The sequence below is a fragment of the Anolis carolinensis genome, chromosome 2, assembly GCF_035594765.1.
Source record: "Anolis carolinensis isolate JA03-04 chromosome 2, rAnoCar3.1.pri, whole genome shotgun sequence".
Lineage (NCBI taxonomy): Eukaryota > Metazoa > Chordata > Lepidosauria > Squamata > Dactyloidae > Anolis > Anolis carolinensis.
The window spans coordinates 286,073,234-286,086,061 of NC_085842.1; the positions used below are offsets into that span (position 1 = coordinate 286,073,234).

Below are 12,828 nucleotides of genomic sequence, written 5' to 3' on the forward strand. Positions count from 1 at the left end.
CAATATGAAATATTAAGGTCCAAAGTTGTAATCCAATAACCGAAACACTCACTTTGCCAGGCAAAGTGAGGGGAGATGACAAGGTCTTTTAGTCCATGAACTTGAACGAGGCTAGGAAGTAACTTGATTCTTGGAAAAACAAGGCTTGGATACAAGGCAGCAAGGAACGAGGAGCAAGGACAAGATCCGTGGTATTTACTTGGCAAAATCCGGGAAACAAGGCAAGGCTGGGTCTTGGAAAGCAAGGCAAAATCCGTGGAAGAACAAGGCTGGAAAACGAAGGCTTGAATCAGGAACAAAGGCTTGGAAGCGGAGTAGCTGTCCACACACACTACTCCAGTTGCTGACGAATTGACTCCGCAAGATCCCTCCGGGAGCAAGGAACCTAAATAGGCCTTGTTTTCCCCACCAGAGAACACTTCTCTGGGGAACCAGAAACGAAAGTCAATCTCTGTGTCCAGATGTATGACTCCCTAAAATTTCTCATGGGAACAGGCTTTAATCATCTGAATGCTTTGCTGCTATTCTCAAACTCCTGCGATTAGCCTGTTGCACTCCTTTCTGCTGGAGAATGTAATTACGGCGCGAAAAAGGGGGAGAACTCGACTCCGGGCTTGTTTGGGAGATTTCTGGAAGACAAGCCTCCTGCAGGTGCAAAGGCTCAATTTCTGGCTGAAATGGTTCCCTTTCTGGCTGAAATGGAGGAAAACCCAAGTTCTCCTCTTCGTCAGTCACAACAGCACTAGGAATGGGACTACATGGCCCATGAGTCATCACACTATCCCCCTCCTCAAGCCCCCTCTCAAACTGGGACTCTCTCCCCGAGGCGCGAGGCCGCGGTTTGGCGGGATAGGTCTGATGGAAGCGGCGGGTTAGATCAGGAGCATGAACCGTGGAAGCGTCTTCCCAAGAGCGCTCTTCGGGGCCAAAACCCACCCAGTCAATGAGATATTGTAGGCGGCGGCGGTGAAAGCGAGAATCCAAAATGTCCTGAACCTCGAACTCTTCTTCTCCGTCCACCAGAACAGGGGCGGGGGCCGGCCGGTCTGCATCAGGGCGCACACCATCCGCCGGAAGGAGCAGGGAGCGATGGAACACTGGATGAATGCGCATAGAGCGCGGAAGTTGGAGTTTGAAAGTCACGGGGTTAAGTTGCGCCACCACTGGATAGGGACCAATGAAACGGGCATCTAGCTTCCGGCAGGGACGGTGGGAGGGCAAAAAGCGAGTGGACAGAAGAACCCGGTCTCCTACCTTGATTTCGGGGCCCGGCTGGCGATGCTTGTCAGCGTGGCGTTTATAGTCCTCCTTGGCTTGGTCCAGTTGCTGGAGCAAAAGTTGCTGCACTGCTGTGAGTTCCTGCAGCCAGTCCTCTGCTGCGGGAACTTCTGAGGTTTCAATGACAGGAGGAAAGAAACGTGGATGGAAGCCATAGTTTGCAAAGAACGGGGTTTCCTTAATTGAAGCCTGGACCCCATTATTGTAGGCAAACTCCGACAGTGGTAACAGGGAAGCCCAATTGTCCTGTTGGTAGTTTACATAACAGCGAAGGTACTGTTCCAAAGTGGCATTGGTGCGCTCAGTTTGCCCATCTGTTTGAGGATGATGAGCCGAAGATAAACGAGAGTCTATGCCCAATAGTTTTTGTAGTGCCTTCCAGAAGCGAGAGGTGAATTGGGACCCACGGTCAGTGACCAAACTCTTGGGCAATCCATGCAATCTGAAAACATGTTGGAGAAATAGATCTGCAGTCTCTTTGGCCGTGGGAAGGCCTTCGCAGGGAATAAAATGGGCTAACTTGGTGAAAAGGTCCACCACCACTAGGATCGTGGTGAATCCACAGGAAGGTGGTAGATCAGTTATAAAATCCGCAGAGATTATTTCCCATGGGCGAGATGGGGTAGGAAGGGGATGCAGAAGCCCTGAGGGCTTTTCCCTTCTTGTCTTGGAGCGCTGGCATACTGGGCAGGTGTTGATATATTTTTCTACATCCTTGCGGATCTTGGGCCACCAGAAATCTCTTAGGATCAAATGCATAGTTTTGAATAGCCCGAAATGCCCTGCTGGCTTGCAGTCATGACACAAACGAAGTGCCTTTTCCCTGCCCGGTCCTGGGGGGATGTAAACATGATTTCTATAGCAAAGCAGCCCATCCTTAAGCGAAAAGGGAAAATGTAGTCCTTGGCGAAGTTGGTCCTGCGCCCAGGCATCTGCTTGCTGACTAGCCCTGATTTCTTGAGCACAAAGGGGCCCTGGAGTAGAGGGAGTTGATTCAATGGGAGTGGATTTGGTGTTCCCCACTGTGAGCGTGGCAAAGTTCCCGGGTTGTAGCAGCTGGGACTCAAAGGTCTCCTTGCGTCCTGCAGCGTATTCCGGTTTCCGTGACAGAGCATCTGCTTGCTTGGTCTGGGCTGGGGTTACATAATGAATTTGGAAGTTAAAACGTTCAAAGAATAAAGCCCAGCGTTGTTGTCTCTGATTTAGCTTGCGGGCAGTTCTTAGATGCTCTAGATTCCGATGATCAGTATGGACTTCAATGGGAAATTTGGCCCCTTCTAACCAATGTCTCCAAGTTTCAAAGGCTGCCTTTATGGCCAATAGTTCCTTTTCCCAAATGGTGTAGTTTCTCTCTGGTGCGGTCAATTGACGGGAATAAAAGGCACAAGGATGAAGATGATCTCCCACCGGTTGTAGGAGTACACTAGGAATGGGACTACATGGCCCATGAGTCATCACAATGCTGAAAAACTGCAATATTCCAGATAATCTGGAAAGTCAGTTGCAAATCCCCTTGTAGCTGACGGTGGAATAGCAATGCTTTAGCAGCAGTAAGAATAACCTGCTTTGGAAATAGTCAGCCTTCCAAAGTATTTGACTAAGGAACCTTATAGCTGAGGTTATATCTGCTGTTTATATGCAAACTATGTATGCTTGCTGAAGTTAGCCACTAAAAACGTTCACTGGGAACACAATGACCAACAATTGAAATAAGTAAAACAAGAAAAAGGTGTAGGCAATACATGATGAAATTGTGTTCTCCCTCCTCCCCGCCAGGCTTTTGAGTCATTCATGTTAATTGAGATTGTTGCTAAATTGGATGTTAGTATGCAACATGAGATGGGATAATATAAATACTTTCAATTTACCTTCAGAAAAACAAAAATAGCAACCATCAAGAAGCCAACAGTGGAAGGACAGAGAACTGCATCAGACTTTACAGGAACATCTGAAAAAGGAGGTCTTTCAACTAGTAACACATCAGAGATGAAGTCCAGGGGTAGTTCAGTAAAGGTATGAGATTAAGCATTTTAAAATTAATATTGTGTATTGCATTGCCTAAACTTTTCAGGGTTTTATTCCATTTTACACATGAAACCTTGATTTCACAAACCATCAACTCAGGTTCTTCAAACATTATTTGCATCATTTCATATGTTGCTTAGATTATTGTTTGCATCATTGTACATATGGTAAAGTACTTTGTTTCTTTCAATTAGAGTACTGTGGAAGATAATGTTAATGATATAATTCTCCCTATCAGTGAGGAAACAAACAATGACATGGAAAACAAATCTCAGTAAGTTGCATATTTAAAACAAAAATATTTTGTGTTGCATTTCACCATTTAACATATTTAGCTGTGATGATAAAAGCTGTTTCTGAAAACACAGATAAGAACTGCATGATCAGCATTTCTTTGGTTAGTAAATATTGACATTGTGAATTTTTAACCTGATTCATTACTTTCAAATAAGGATAGTATTGTATGAATTACAGTCTTTATAGACATTCAAACAGAAAGAAAGTTCTGTTATCAGACCAGTAAAAATTGGGTTTGTGTAAAATATGAATTACAATAATTGCTGTTTAATGTGATCCATTTGATGTCATAGACACTCTGTAAAAATATTATTCTCGAAAATCCAACTGATTTCTTTCACCCTTCTGATATACTACCCGGTTTTAAGTCTGTTCTTAATACAGAAGTTGGCATTGATTAAATCATTGTGAGACCTCTATTTGCTTAAATAATACTGGGATTTTAAAGGTCTTTTTTTTTATACAAAGCAATCATTTGGAAATTCAGAGTGGTCATACAGAAAAGACAGAAGTGAGAGGTCGTCGACAGAAACCTAAACCTAACATATTGAAGGCATCTGTCAGAAAAGAAGCACCAGCTCAAAGCAACCTTGACAAACCAGAGATGTTTGGTGCAGTAGAAAAGGTATTCAGTATTCTGGATTTAAATGTTCAGCAGTGGAATTAGGAAAATAACTTGTATTCTTTGTGTATGAAAAAAAATCATAGTTTTTGCAAAGGAAGGGACAGCTATGACAGGTGTGACTCACTGCATTTATGGGATCTTCAGGCAGCTGGAGACAACACCCCAATAATTTCTGCAAAACCAGGAGTGATATTCTGGACCCTTCTATTTACGTTTTTGGGCTGTTCCAGAACTAGTTTTGTGTTCAGGCACCTCAACAGAATGTTTTTAGGCTCTTCCTGGCAACCTCTGGAGTACAGTTCTCTGGTTTGGATCTCTTTTTCTCTATATATGCGTGTGTGTGTAAAAATGTTTGAGTGTGTCATAAAATTCCCAGACTAGATACGAAGGATTTTGTTATGTTTGAGATATGTCTCCGTGTGTGTGTGTGTGTGTGTGTGTGTGTATTTTAATGGCAATCCCATCTTGATTGATCCATGGCTGCATAGCAGTTACAGTTTTGTAATGGCTCCGTATCCAGATATGCTGTGTATTTACAATCAAGGCAACCAAATACCTTGCCTAAATCATGTCAGTGTTGACATGTTTCCACTTCTTCAAAAACACTTAAAGGAAGCATTTGAATTACCAAATTACATAATTCTTTGATGAAGCTATTGGTCTTATATGTACCTTTGTTTTCCATGAACTTGTCTCTGATGAGTCATTTCAATATGTCCAATGCATTGTTTTAATTTCTACATCTCAATTTTGTATCCAATGGTAACTAAGTACACTTTGTGAAAGTGATTTATTTTGGAAAGGTACCATTAATTTTATTTCCATGTTTAATTCTTAGAATAATGATCAGGATGATATGCCCAATACCAGCATTGTGATTATTGCTGAAAAAGATCCCAGGCATTTGGATACTGAATCTTTGTAAGTATGGGAAGAAATTAGAAAGTATGCTGCTATTTTCTACACTGCATTATTGTTAGTAAGATTAGCAAATGTTATTTGACTTATGGAAAGTAATGGTATCCGATAATATACTTTGATCCATTCTTGGCAGCTCAACATACTACTTAAGGTCTAAATCCAATATGATGCTGCTGCTATAGTGCCATTATGATGGAGGTTTTTTACCTTCCTCTCTCTCTTGCAGCCTTTGCAGTTGCCCGAAAAGCTGCTCTTAGGGAGTGGTTATGGGATGCACAGGGTGTCTTGTACTGGCTTATCATGAGAATGGTCCTCTAGTCCCATTGATGGTTTATCATGGGAACAAACCCTCTATTGTAATAAATTTCTGAAATTGAAAATGGTGTCTAGTTGCTTCAAATGGTTCAAATAAGGTTTATTATGATGTGAAGAGTCTCTGCAGTACTTATTCCTTTCCTGATTGTCTTGGGGTGTGCGTCATTGTTTTTTCTTGAATAATTGTTATTTAAGGGCTTGTAAGAAATCCACCATGCAAGAAAACAGCAAGCAAACTGCTCTAAAACCTGCACCACTAGCAAGGGGTCGAATGCAGAGGCCTAAACCAAATTTAGGATGTGTAGTTAGAAGGCAAGGAGGATCAGCAAAAAACATTGCATCAGAAGATGGAAAAACACCTGCAGTATCTGGTGAAGCAGAGAGTACTCCTAACCAGCGTGATTGCAGCAGGGCACTCTTGAATAAGAATATAACTGTAAGTATACTACATAAAACATTATCTGTTCACTTACCAGATTGATTGAATTAGGTGCCATTCTATGAATGTTTATGATTCTAGAAACTATTGTATTTCAGGGAACTTGTTGCCTTAATATGAATAAGATGTATGTGTATTCTACATGTAGAGCTAGTATAAGGATGAAATATTATAAGACCTGAAGCAACTCATGCAGACTTATAACTTAAGTTATCTTTGTTCGTATCAATGTAGCCTAGATCTTGAGTTGAACTGCAACCTCATTTTCTAAGATTCTGAAGTGTAAAGATGAACTAGCTCTCAGAGGTCACAATATGCAAGAACACAGCACATTTTCCTTAAATGAGATATAATTTAGCCAAAAATGTTACCTCTAATTATTGGCAATAGCAAGGACAACAACAACAATAAATTTATTATCTATCTCTCTTTGTGGCGCAAGGCGGGAACACTATAGTTAAAACAAAAAGATAAATGGCTTCTTATTTTTAGACTTTGAAAAATAATTCAAAATTTATCTTTTCATTACATTAATTAACATGGTAAAGCTGTCTGTTTTGAATTCAGTGGAGTCAGACCATTGGTCCACTCAGCCCAGTACTGTCAGCCTTGACTGGAAAATACTGTCCAGGATTTCAAAAGGGAATCTTACCTCGATATCCCTAGTGTTCCCCGTTTGCATTCAGTCTTGTACTAACCATGGCCAACTGTGCTATAGCTTCTAAAACAGTGGTTCTCAACCTGTGGGTCCCCAGATGTTTTGGTTTTCAACTCCCAGAAATCCTAACAGCTGGTAAACTCACTGGGATTTCTGAGAGTTGTAGGCCAAAAAGCTGGGGACCCACAGGTTGAGAACCACTGTTCTAAAATAGGACAAAGTATTTCCTCTGTGTGTGTGTGTGTGTGTGTGTCTGTCTGTCTAATAAGACAACCTTTCTGCTTCATCCTATTTAACTTGTTCTGGTATAACTTTGCTGTTGCAATTCTATTTTGAAGTATCTCTGTATTTTATATTGGTATTAACTGGTTGCCTTAATGGGTGTATAATCTCTAGTATTTTTCTGCTTTTTTGTATATATGAGCTGTATTTCTGTAGATTCTACCTATCATAAGTTCTTACAACTTGGAGGTTTCAGTGAAATTTCTTTTATTTCCTAGGAGGCAATTGCATATGAAGCTTGCATGTCACAATCTGAGGAGATACAAAACAAAGCTGTTGCAAGTGCTGAGATAGAAGGTTGTATCTCCACAAGCCCAGGAAAGAGGCCACTGGAAGCTGAGAGACATGAATTCAAAAACACATCTCTCTCAAGCAAGAATTTGGAAATTGTGATAGATGCTGCTGTAAGGTGGGCTTATTATGTCTTGAAGAGATAAAACAAGAAGTACCGTTATTACAATACTCAACATTTGCATGCAGTCCACTAGCTCCCATCAGCACTGCTGGTTATGGAAGATCATAGGTTTCCCATCCTTTCAGAAACATGTGTTTTCAGTAACTAATGATCCTGAAAAATAAAATGTATGATCTGAACTCTCCTCTAATACATACGTTAGAAGGTAAAGAGGTTATTGGTCCCTTTGATGCCTTTGATGACCAGTAGCACCAATTATTAGCGGCACAGTTGGAAATTGATGAATGAAAGGACATAAAAAACACTAAAGAAAGCACATGAGGCATTATCTTTAGTTGTAAGATCATCTGTGGCAGCATCAATGTTTTGCAGTGCATCAGTGCAAGAGATAATAGAAAATCAGGATTTGAGTATACAAGCTTTGAATAGAGCATTACAGAGAGTGAAAAGGGTATTACAAAACATATGATGTACCATTATTATCTAACCCTTTGATATGATTTTCAGATAAATGAATTGTTCAGTGTTGTGAATTTTACATCCTCCCTCTTTCTTCTGTTGCTTTGAGTTTGCATTACAGCTCAGTTGCAGTTTTTGCTTGCAGAGAAGGCCGTTTATTGCAGAAGTTTGATGTATGTTAACAAATATTAGAATTATTACTAAGTTAGAGAAGTCAGTTGAATATTATCTTTCTATGAATGACTACTTCTATCCTTTTTTGGTACTTTTTATATTTGACTCATACATGTGATTCTTTCTCACTCTCATTCTAGTATTAAATTACAGTATGTAAAAAGAATGCAGATATTCCTTGGGGTTGTTATGTTGGGCAGTTCTAGCTGTATGTTAATTTCTATTGTGATTTTAAATTTTTTAAAAAGATTTAAACAAAAAAAGTGTGTTCTCAGTATTACATAGTCATAGTTGTATTTTTCTTGACCACCCAGAGATTCCAGTCATCAACAAGACCAAAAAGATTTTTTTGCTGAAACTGAAGGCTCTGTGAAAAGTTACTGTCATAATCTAAAGCAGGGCTTGGGAAAGGCGGCAGAAAAAGAGGAGCCATCACAAGCAGAAAAAGAGCTGCTGAGGAACAAATGTGACTCTGAAACTACAGAAGAAAGTTTAGTAAGTGTCATAGGAAAATTGAGTGAGTTCTCCAACCTAGATGTAAGACTTAACTTTAAAGCTTTCTTTAGATATTTGAAGACTAGTCCCAATAATGTATGAATAGTGAATGTCTGCTTCGTTATTGGCAATTGATCTAATAATTCAATATGCATTAGAACTATGTATTATTAAAGAGAACCTACTTAATTATAAAACATATCTATTAATTTACTTCCATTTGAATAAATATACTTGATATTCAGCTTTAAAGTACCTGCCCTTTACAGGGCAGTTGACTTGCATGTTTCCTATTACAGATAACATGATGGCTTTAGACTACAATTCAGGGGTCAATGTAATTTGTGAATAAGTGCAGCTGTTTTTATTGGATAGAAATTGTTTCTGAAAATGCATCATGAGCTTTCTATGTAATCATATGTTAGCAAGGACATTGCAAGATCATTGAATGTGCCTCAAGAAGCTCTCTGTATTAGATCTGCAGGGAAATAATATCTCTAAGTTACTATTGTTCAAATCACTTGTGTATTTTAGATAGGCTTACTGTAAAATGTGTAGATTTTACAAAATTGAAACAACATCACCTCTCAAATTTCTCTGAAAAGATGAAATAACAAAAGCATATAATGTCATATTTTTATATCCGTGTCTTACAAAGTAAATACAGTATTTTGTATAGCAAATAATGAGATGCTGGTAGTTTTTGTAGACTAATGAGATCTTGTGTTTTCTTCATGGCTTTTTTCTTGCATTTTATAATTTCACTGAAAGCATTTTGGATCAGATATTGAACATTTTGATTGTGTTTTAGGAAGCAGCAATCGGTGAAATTGTGCCACTGTCAGATTTGTTAGAGGAGTCCTCTGCAGATGGTCCAGAGGCAGTTGCACTGAAACCCCACCAACTGTCTCCTCCAAACCTTTCAGGTTCTAAGGGTGGTGAACCAAACAGCGAGTTAAGGTCCTCAGATATCCAGAAAAGTGTTTCACTTGGGTAAGGATATGCTGGTTTTTAAGATCTTTTATTAGGAAAATGTTGGGGGATTTTTTTTCCTGTTGTTTTCCCATTTACAGACCCCACAATGTGAAGTAGTTGTAAAAATCAATTCACTTAAGACCAGTTAGTGATTGTTGCAGCTGAGTTTTCCTTTCCAGGAAATTGGGAGGAATTTATAAGCATAATTTAAAATATTTCCTGTGGTTCAAAAGCAGATCTTCAAGGGCACAAAGACTAAATGGCAAATACATCGTTCTTTGGATTCAAGTCACGATTAACTGTGAAATGCTGAATGTATAATTATGGGATATAGAAGCTAGAAAATACAAAGTTGCCTTTTATGATGTAGAGATGAGCAATAAAGAGCCATCTATTGTTTTTATATAATTTAACAATAGTTGCCAATAATTTATGGGTAGAGATTTTCTGCCTTTCTAAATTGTGTTCATTTACTGATGAACTGAATGACCTTTAGTTCATTAATATTGGTGGAAACCTCTTAAGGCGGCAGTGCATAAGATAAAAGGGACAATAGAAACTGTTGGTGTAAGAACAATACTGCTCTTTCCTTCAGGGATAATAGAAATGTATGGGTATAACTTGTTATATGGATATATCTTGAGTATCTTGGAAATAATATTTCTAAAATACAGAAATTATTTAATTTGCACATGTTTTTAATCTCCTTTCCAGGTCCTCCAGTAAACAGAACTTCCAAGGAGAACGCAAAGAGAGTGTTGTTCAACCAACACCGCCACTCAGAAGTAGATTCCAGAAACCCAAACCCAATATTGGACGGGCAGTTGCACGGAAAGAAACACAGTCTTTTGTAGCAAATGAAGCAACAGTAGCACATACTGAAACTGAGAAATCTGAACAACAGAAATTTGATCCTACTAGAATGTCTACTGTAGTGGTAGGTTCCAGGAAATTGACTGGATTATTTCTTGAGTAGTTTAACAGCAAAGGCATTTCATGTTCATTTTTTTGTTTTGTTTTTTAAGAAGTACCATACAGAAGTTGCTGAAACAGTAATTTACATTTAAAATTTTCCTTACAAAGAACAGTAAAGTCTTTCTTCCTAATATTTTATATCACCGTTCCAGGCAAAGCCTCCCCAATTTTCAACCACTGAAGCCTTAGAAAAGCGATCTCTAGGTACTGAGAAAATGAATCAAGAAGACCCTCAACTGTCCAGTACTTCCCATACTATTTTAGATCCATTTCTCAGGTATGATTTCTTGGTCACAAGCAATGAGATCTCCACTTCCAAATTTTCACCTGCTTTGTTGCTTTCCCACTTGTTGCTTTCTATTATATAAGTACCTTGGACATTCCAAGGCCTTTGACCTGTTTTCTCCACCTGTTCTTAATCTTCGCTAGTATCTTGGATATGAGATTTTAAGTGGTTTATGTGGATAGGACATCATTACAGGAGAAATGAAGTTTAAGGATGAATGTTGTCTCAAGATGCACATAGCTATACTGCTTTAATTGCTTCAGTAATTTTTTCTCTTTGTCTGATAGGAAAAAACCCATAATCCAAGAGGGTAAACCATGTGCTATCAAGCCAGCTCAACTGGTGAGAGGTTTGTTCCAGAAAGTCAAGTCCAGTCCTGGAACAATTAAGGAGAAGAAGGAAGGATGTGTATCAGAAAATATTGGAGCTCTAACTGAGGGAGAAGTAAGGAATACAGAGATGGAGATAATAAAAAACAGTGATTTGCACCCACTTTTGAAGGGATTGATTTAATTCTTTCTTTGTGTCTTGGTTCTTTTAAGTATTGCTTTAAAAGTGAAGCACCTGTTTTGATGTCATGGCAGATATTGTTGATTTTCTAGAGTGGCAAATGGAAATGGGGAACTTCCTTGGAAACTTTAATGCTTGTGTGGAAGTGCTCCTCATACTTCTTCACTTCAGCCACTCAGTTGTCAGAACAGCATTTATCAGAAATGAACCAGAATGTAATTCCCTTTCATTCCTCTGAAGCACCTGTTCTGACTCCTTATTAAATGAAGGTATTTGTTCTTTATGCATAAACAGTGGAGAATAGCTGACAGACACATAAAAAGCTAGATACAATGCAGTACCTTTATATAGGTTTATTGAGTGTACCATATATATTTGTGTATAGGTTGACTTGGTTAGTATTTGAATGGGACTGCATTAGGTGTCTCCAAGTAGACCCGGGAAAGATTTCTGCGTGAAACTCAGGAGAGTCAATGCAACCAGTCAGTAATAATGCTTTTGATAAATTGACCAAGGATTTTACTTTACTCAGAGCAACTTCAAATATTCCTGTACATGAGCCTCAATATCTTGTGGGGTTGTATGTTCCTGACAGCCCTATGACCTGTGGCATGGTTACAGGAAACCATTTGGAGGCTATCTTGTTTGACTAACTATAATTAATTTTTTAAAAATTAGGGTTGTAATTGGTGAAAAAGCTGATGTTGGTTTGTCTGAAACTACCCGTAGTTAAAATTTACTACAGTTCTACATTCAGATGATATAGGAAGCTTGTGGGTAATAAAAAGTGGAAGAGGTGACCCCTCAGCACTGTGGTAGAGGAAAGCATGGGGAATGTACTGTATGAACCTGGGACAGGGTCTTGTTTACATCTTGCTAAACTGTCGTTCAGTCTAACATCTGAGTGTATCTGAATGCCACACATCCTATGTAATAGAAATTTTTAATTTTCTTGCTAAAACTCAGGTTTTCTTCTGTATAGACTTTTCCTTTTTTGTCATTGTATTATTAAATGACTTGAAAACACATATACAGACATAAGTGAATCACAGGAGACAAATGTCAGTTTCTTACCAGTCATAATTTAATGATTGAGCAGAATATTCTAAAAGTCATGTCAAGCGTCTTAGGACTGCAGGAAAATTCTGATCCATGCTAACTTTTGGTCCTTAATCTGAAGGAATCCTGTAGGGCAGGGTGTCAAACTCATTTTAACCTAAGCCACATCAGCCTTATGGTTGCCTTCAAAGGGATGGTTGTAACTGTAAAACTGTATAAATGTAACTACATTGCCTTGGCATTGAAAGCGTCGCAGGCAACACAAAATGGCATGGTGAGCCAGATTCAACCCATGGCCCTTGCATTTGACATGTGTTCTTTAGGGCTATGTTCTGTTAAATAAATGTATCTTCTAATCTCCAAGGATGAAGTCAACACCCAAACTTCCCTGGAAAAATTGAAGAAAGGGGAAAAATCAGAATCCAGTGAAGCCTCATTAGTAGAAAGTGTAATTGATCAGGAGAACCTTTATACTTCTGAGAACTCACAGAGATGTGAACTTCTGAAAGACAAGGAAGCCTGTGTGACCAAAGATGATGTTGAAGAAAGACTTCTTGATTTTACTGTAAGGTAAGTTATTTTCAGTAAATAATTGAAACTCCACCCTGAGACCATAATGCTACCACTGTTTCTCTATATT

The 12,828-nt window shown here is 38.9% G+C and overlaps 1 protein-coding gene across 1 annotated transcript in view; it reads left to right on the forward strand.

The window, feature by feature from the left end:
- The window catches only part of bdp1 (B double prime 1, subunit of RNA polymerase III transcription initiation factor IIIB), a 61,642-nt gene that overhangs the window by 21,919 nt on the left and 26,895 nt on the right, over positions 1–12,828 (forward strand). Inside the window, exons 14-25 of the mRNA XM_008102973.3 lie at positions 3,153–3,291; positions 3,498–3,577; positions 4,069–4,225; positions 5,064–5,146; positions 5,657–5,897; positions 7,059–7,249; positions 8,203–8,383; positions 9,195–9,376; positions 10,073–10,295; positions 10,486–10,610; positions 10,907–11,063; positions 12,553–12,758. Coding sequence (XP_008101180.2) covers positions 3,153–3,291; positions 3,498–3,577; positions 4,069–4,225; positions 5,064–5,146; positions 5,657–5,897; positions 7,059–7,249; positions 8,203–8,383; positions 9,195–9,376; positions 10,073–10,295; positions 10,486–10,610; positions 10,907–11,063; positions 12,553–12,758 — 1,965 coding nt within the window. The remainder of the gene's footprint in view (positions 1–3,152; positions 3,292–3,497; positions 3,578–4,068; positions 4,226–5,063; positions 5,147–5,656; positions 5,898–7,058; positions 7,250–8,202; positions 8,384–9,194; positions 9,377–10,072; positions 10,296–10,485; positions 10,611–10,906; positions 11,064–12,552; positions 12,759–12,828) is intronic.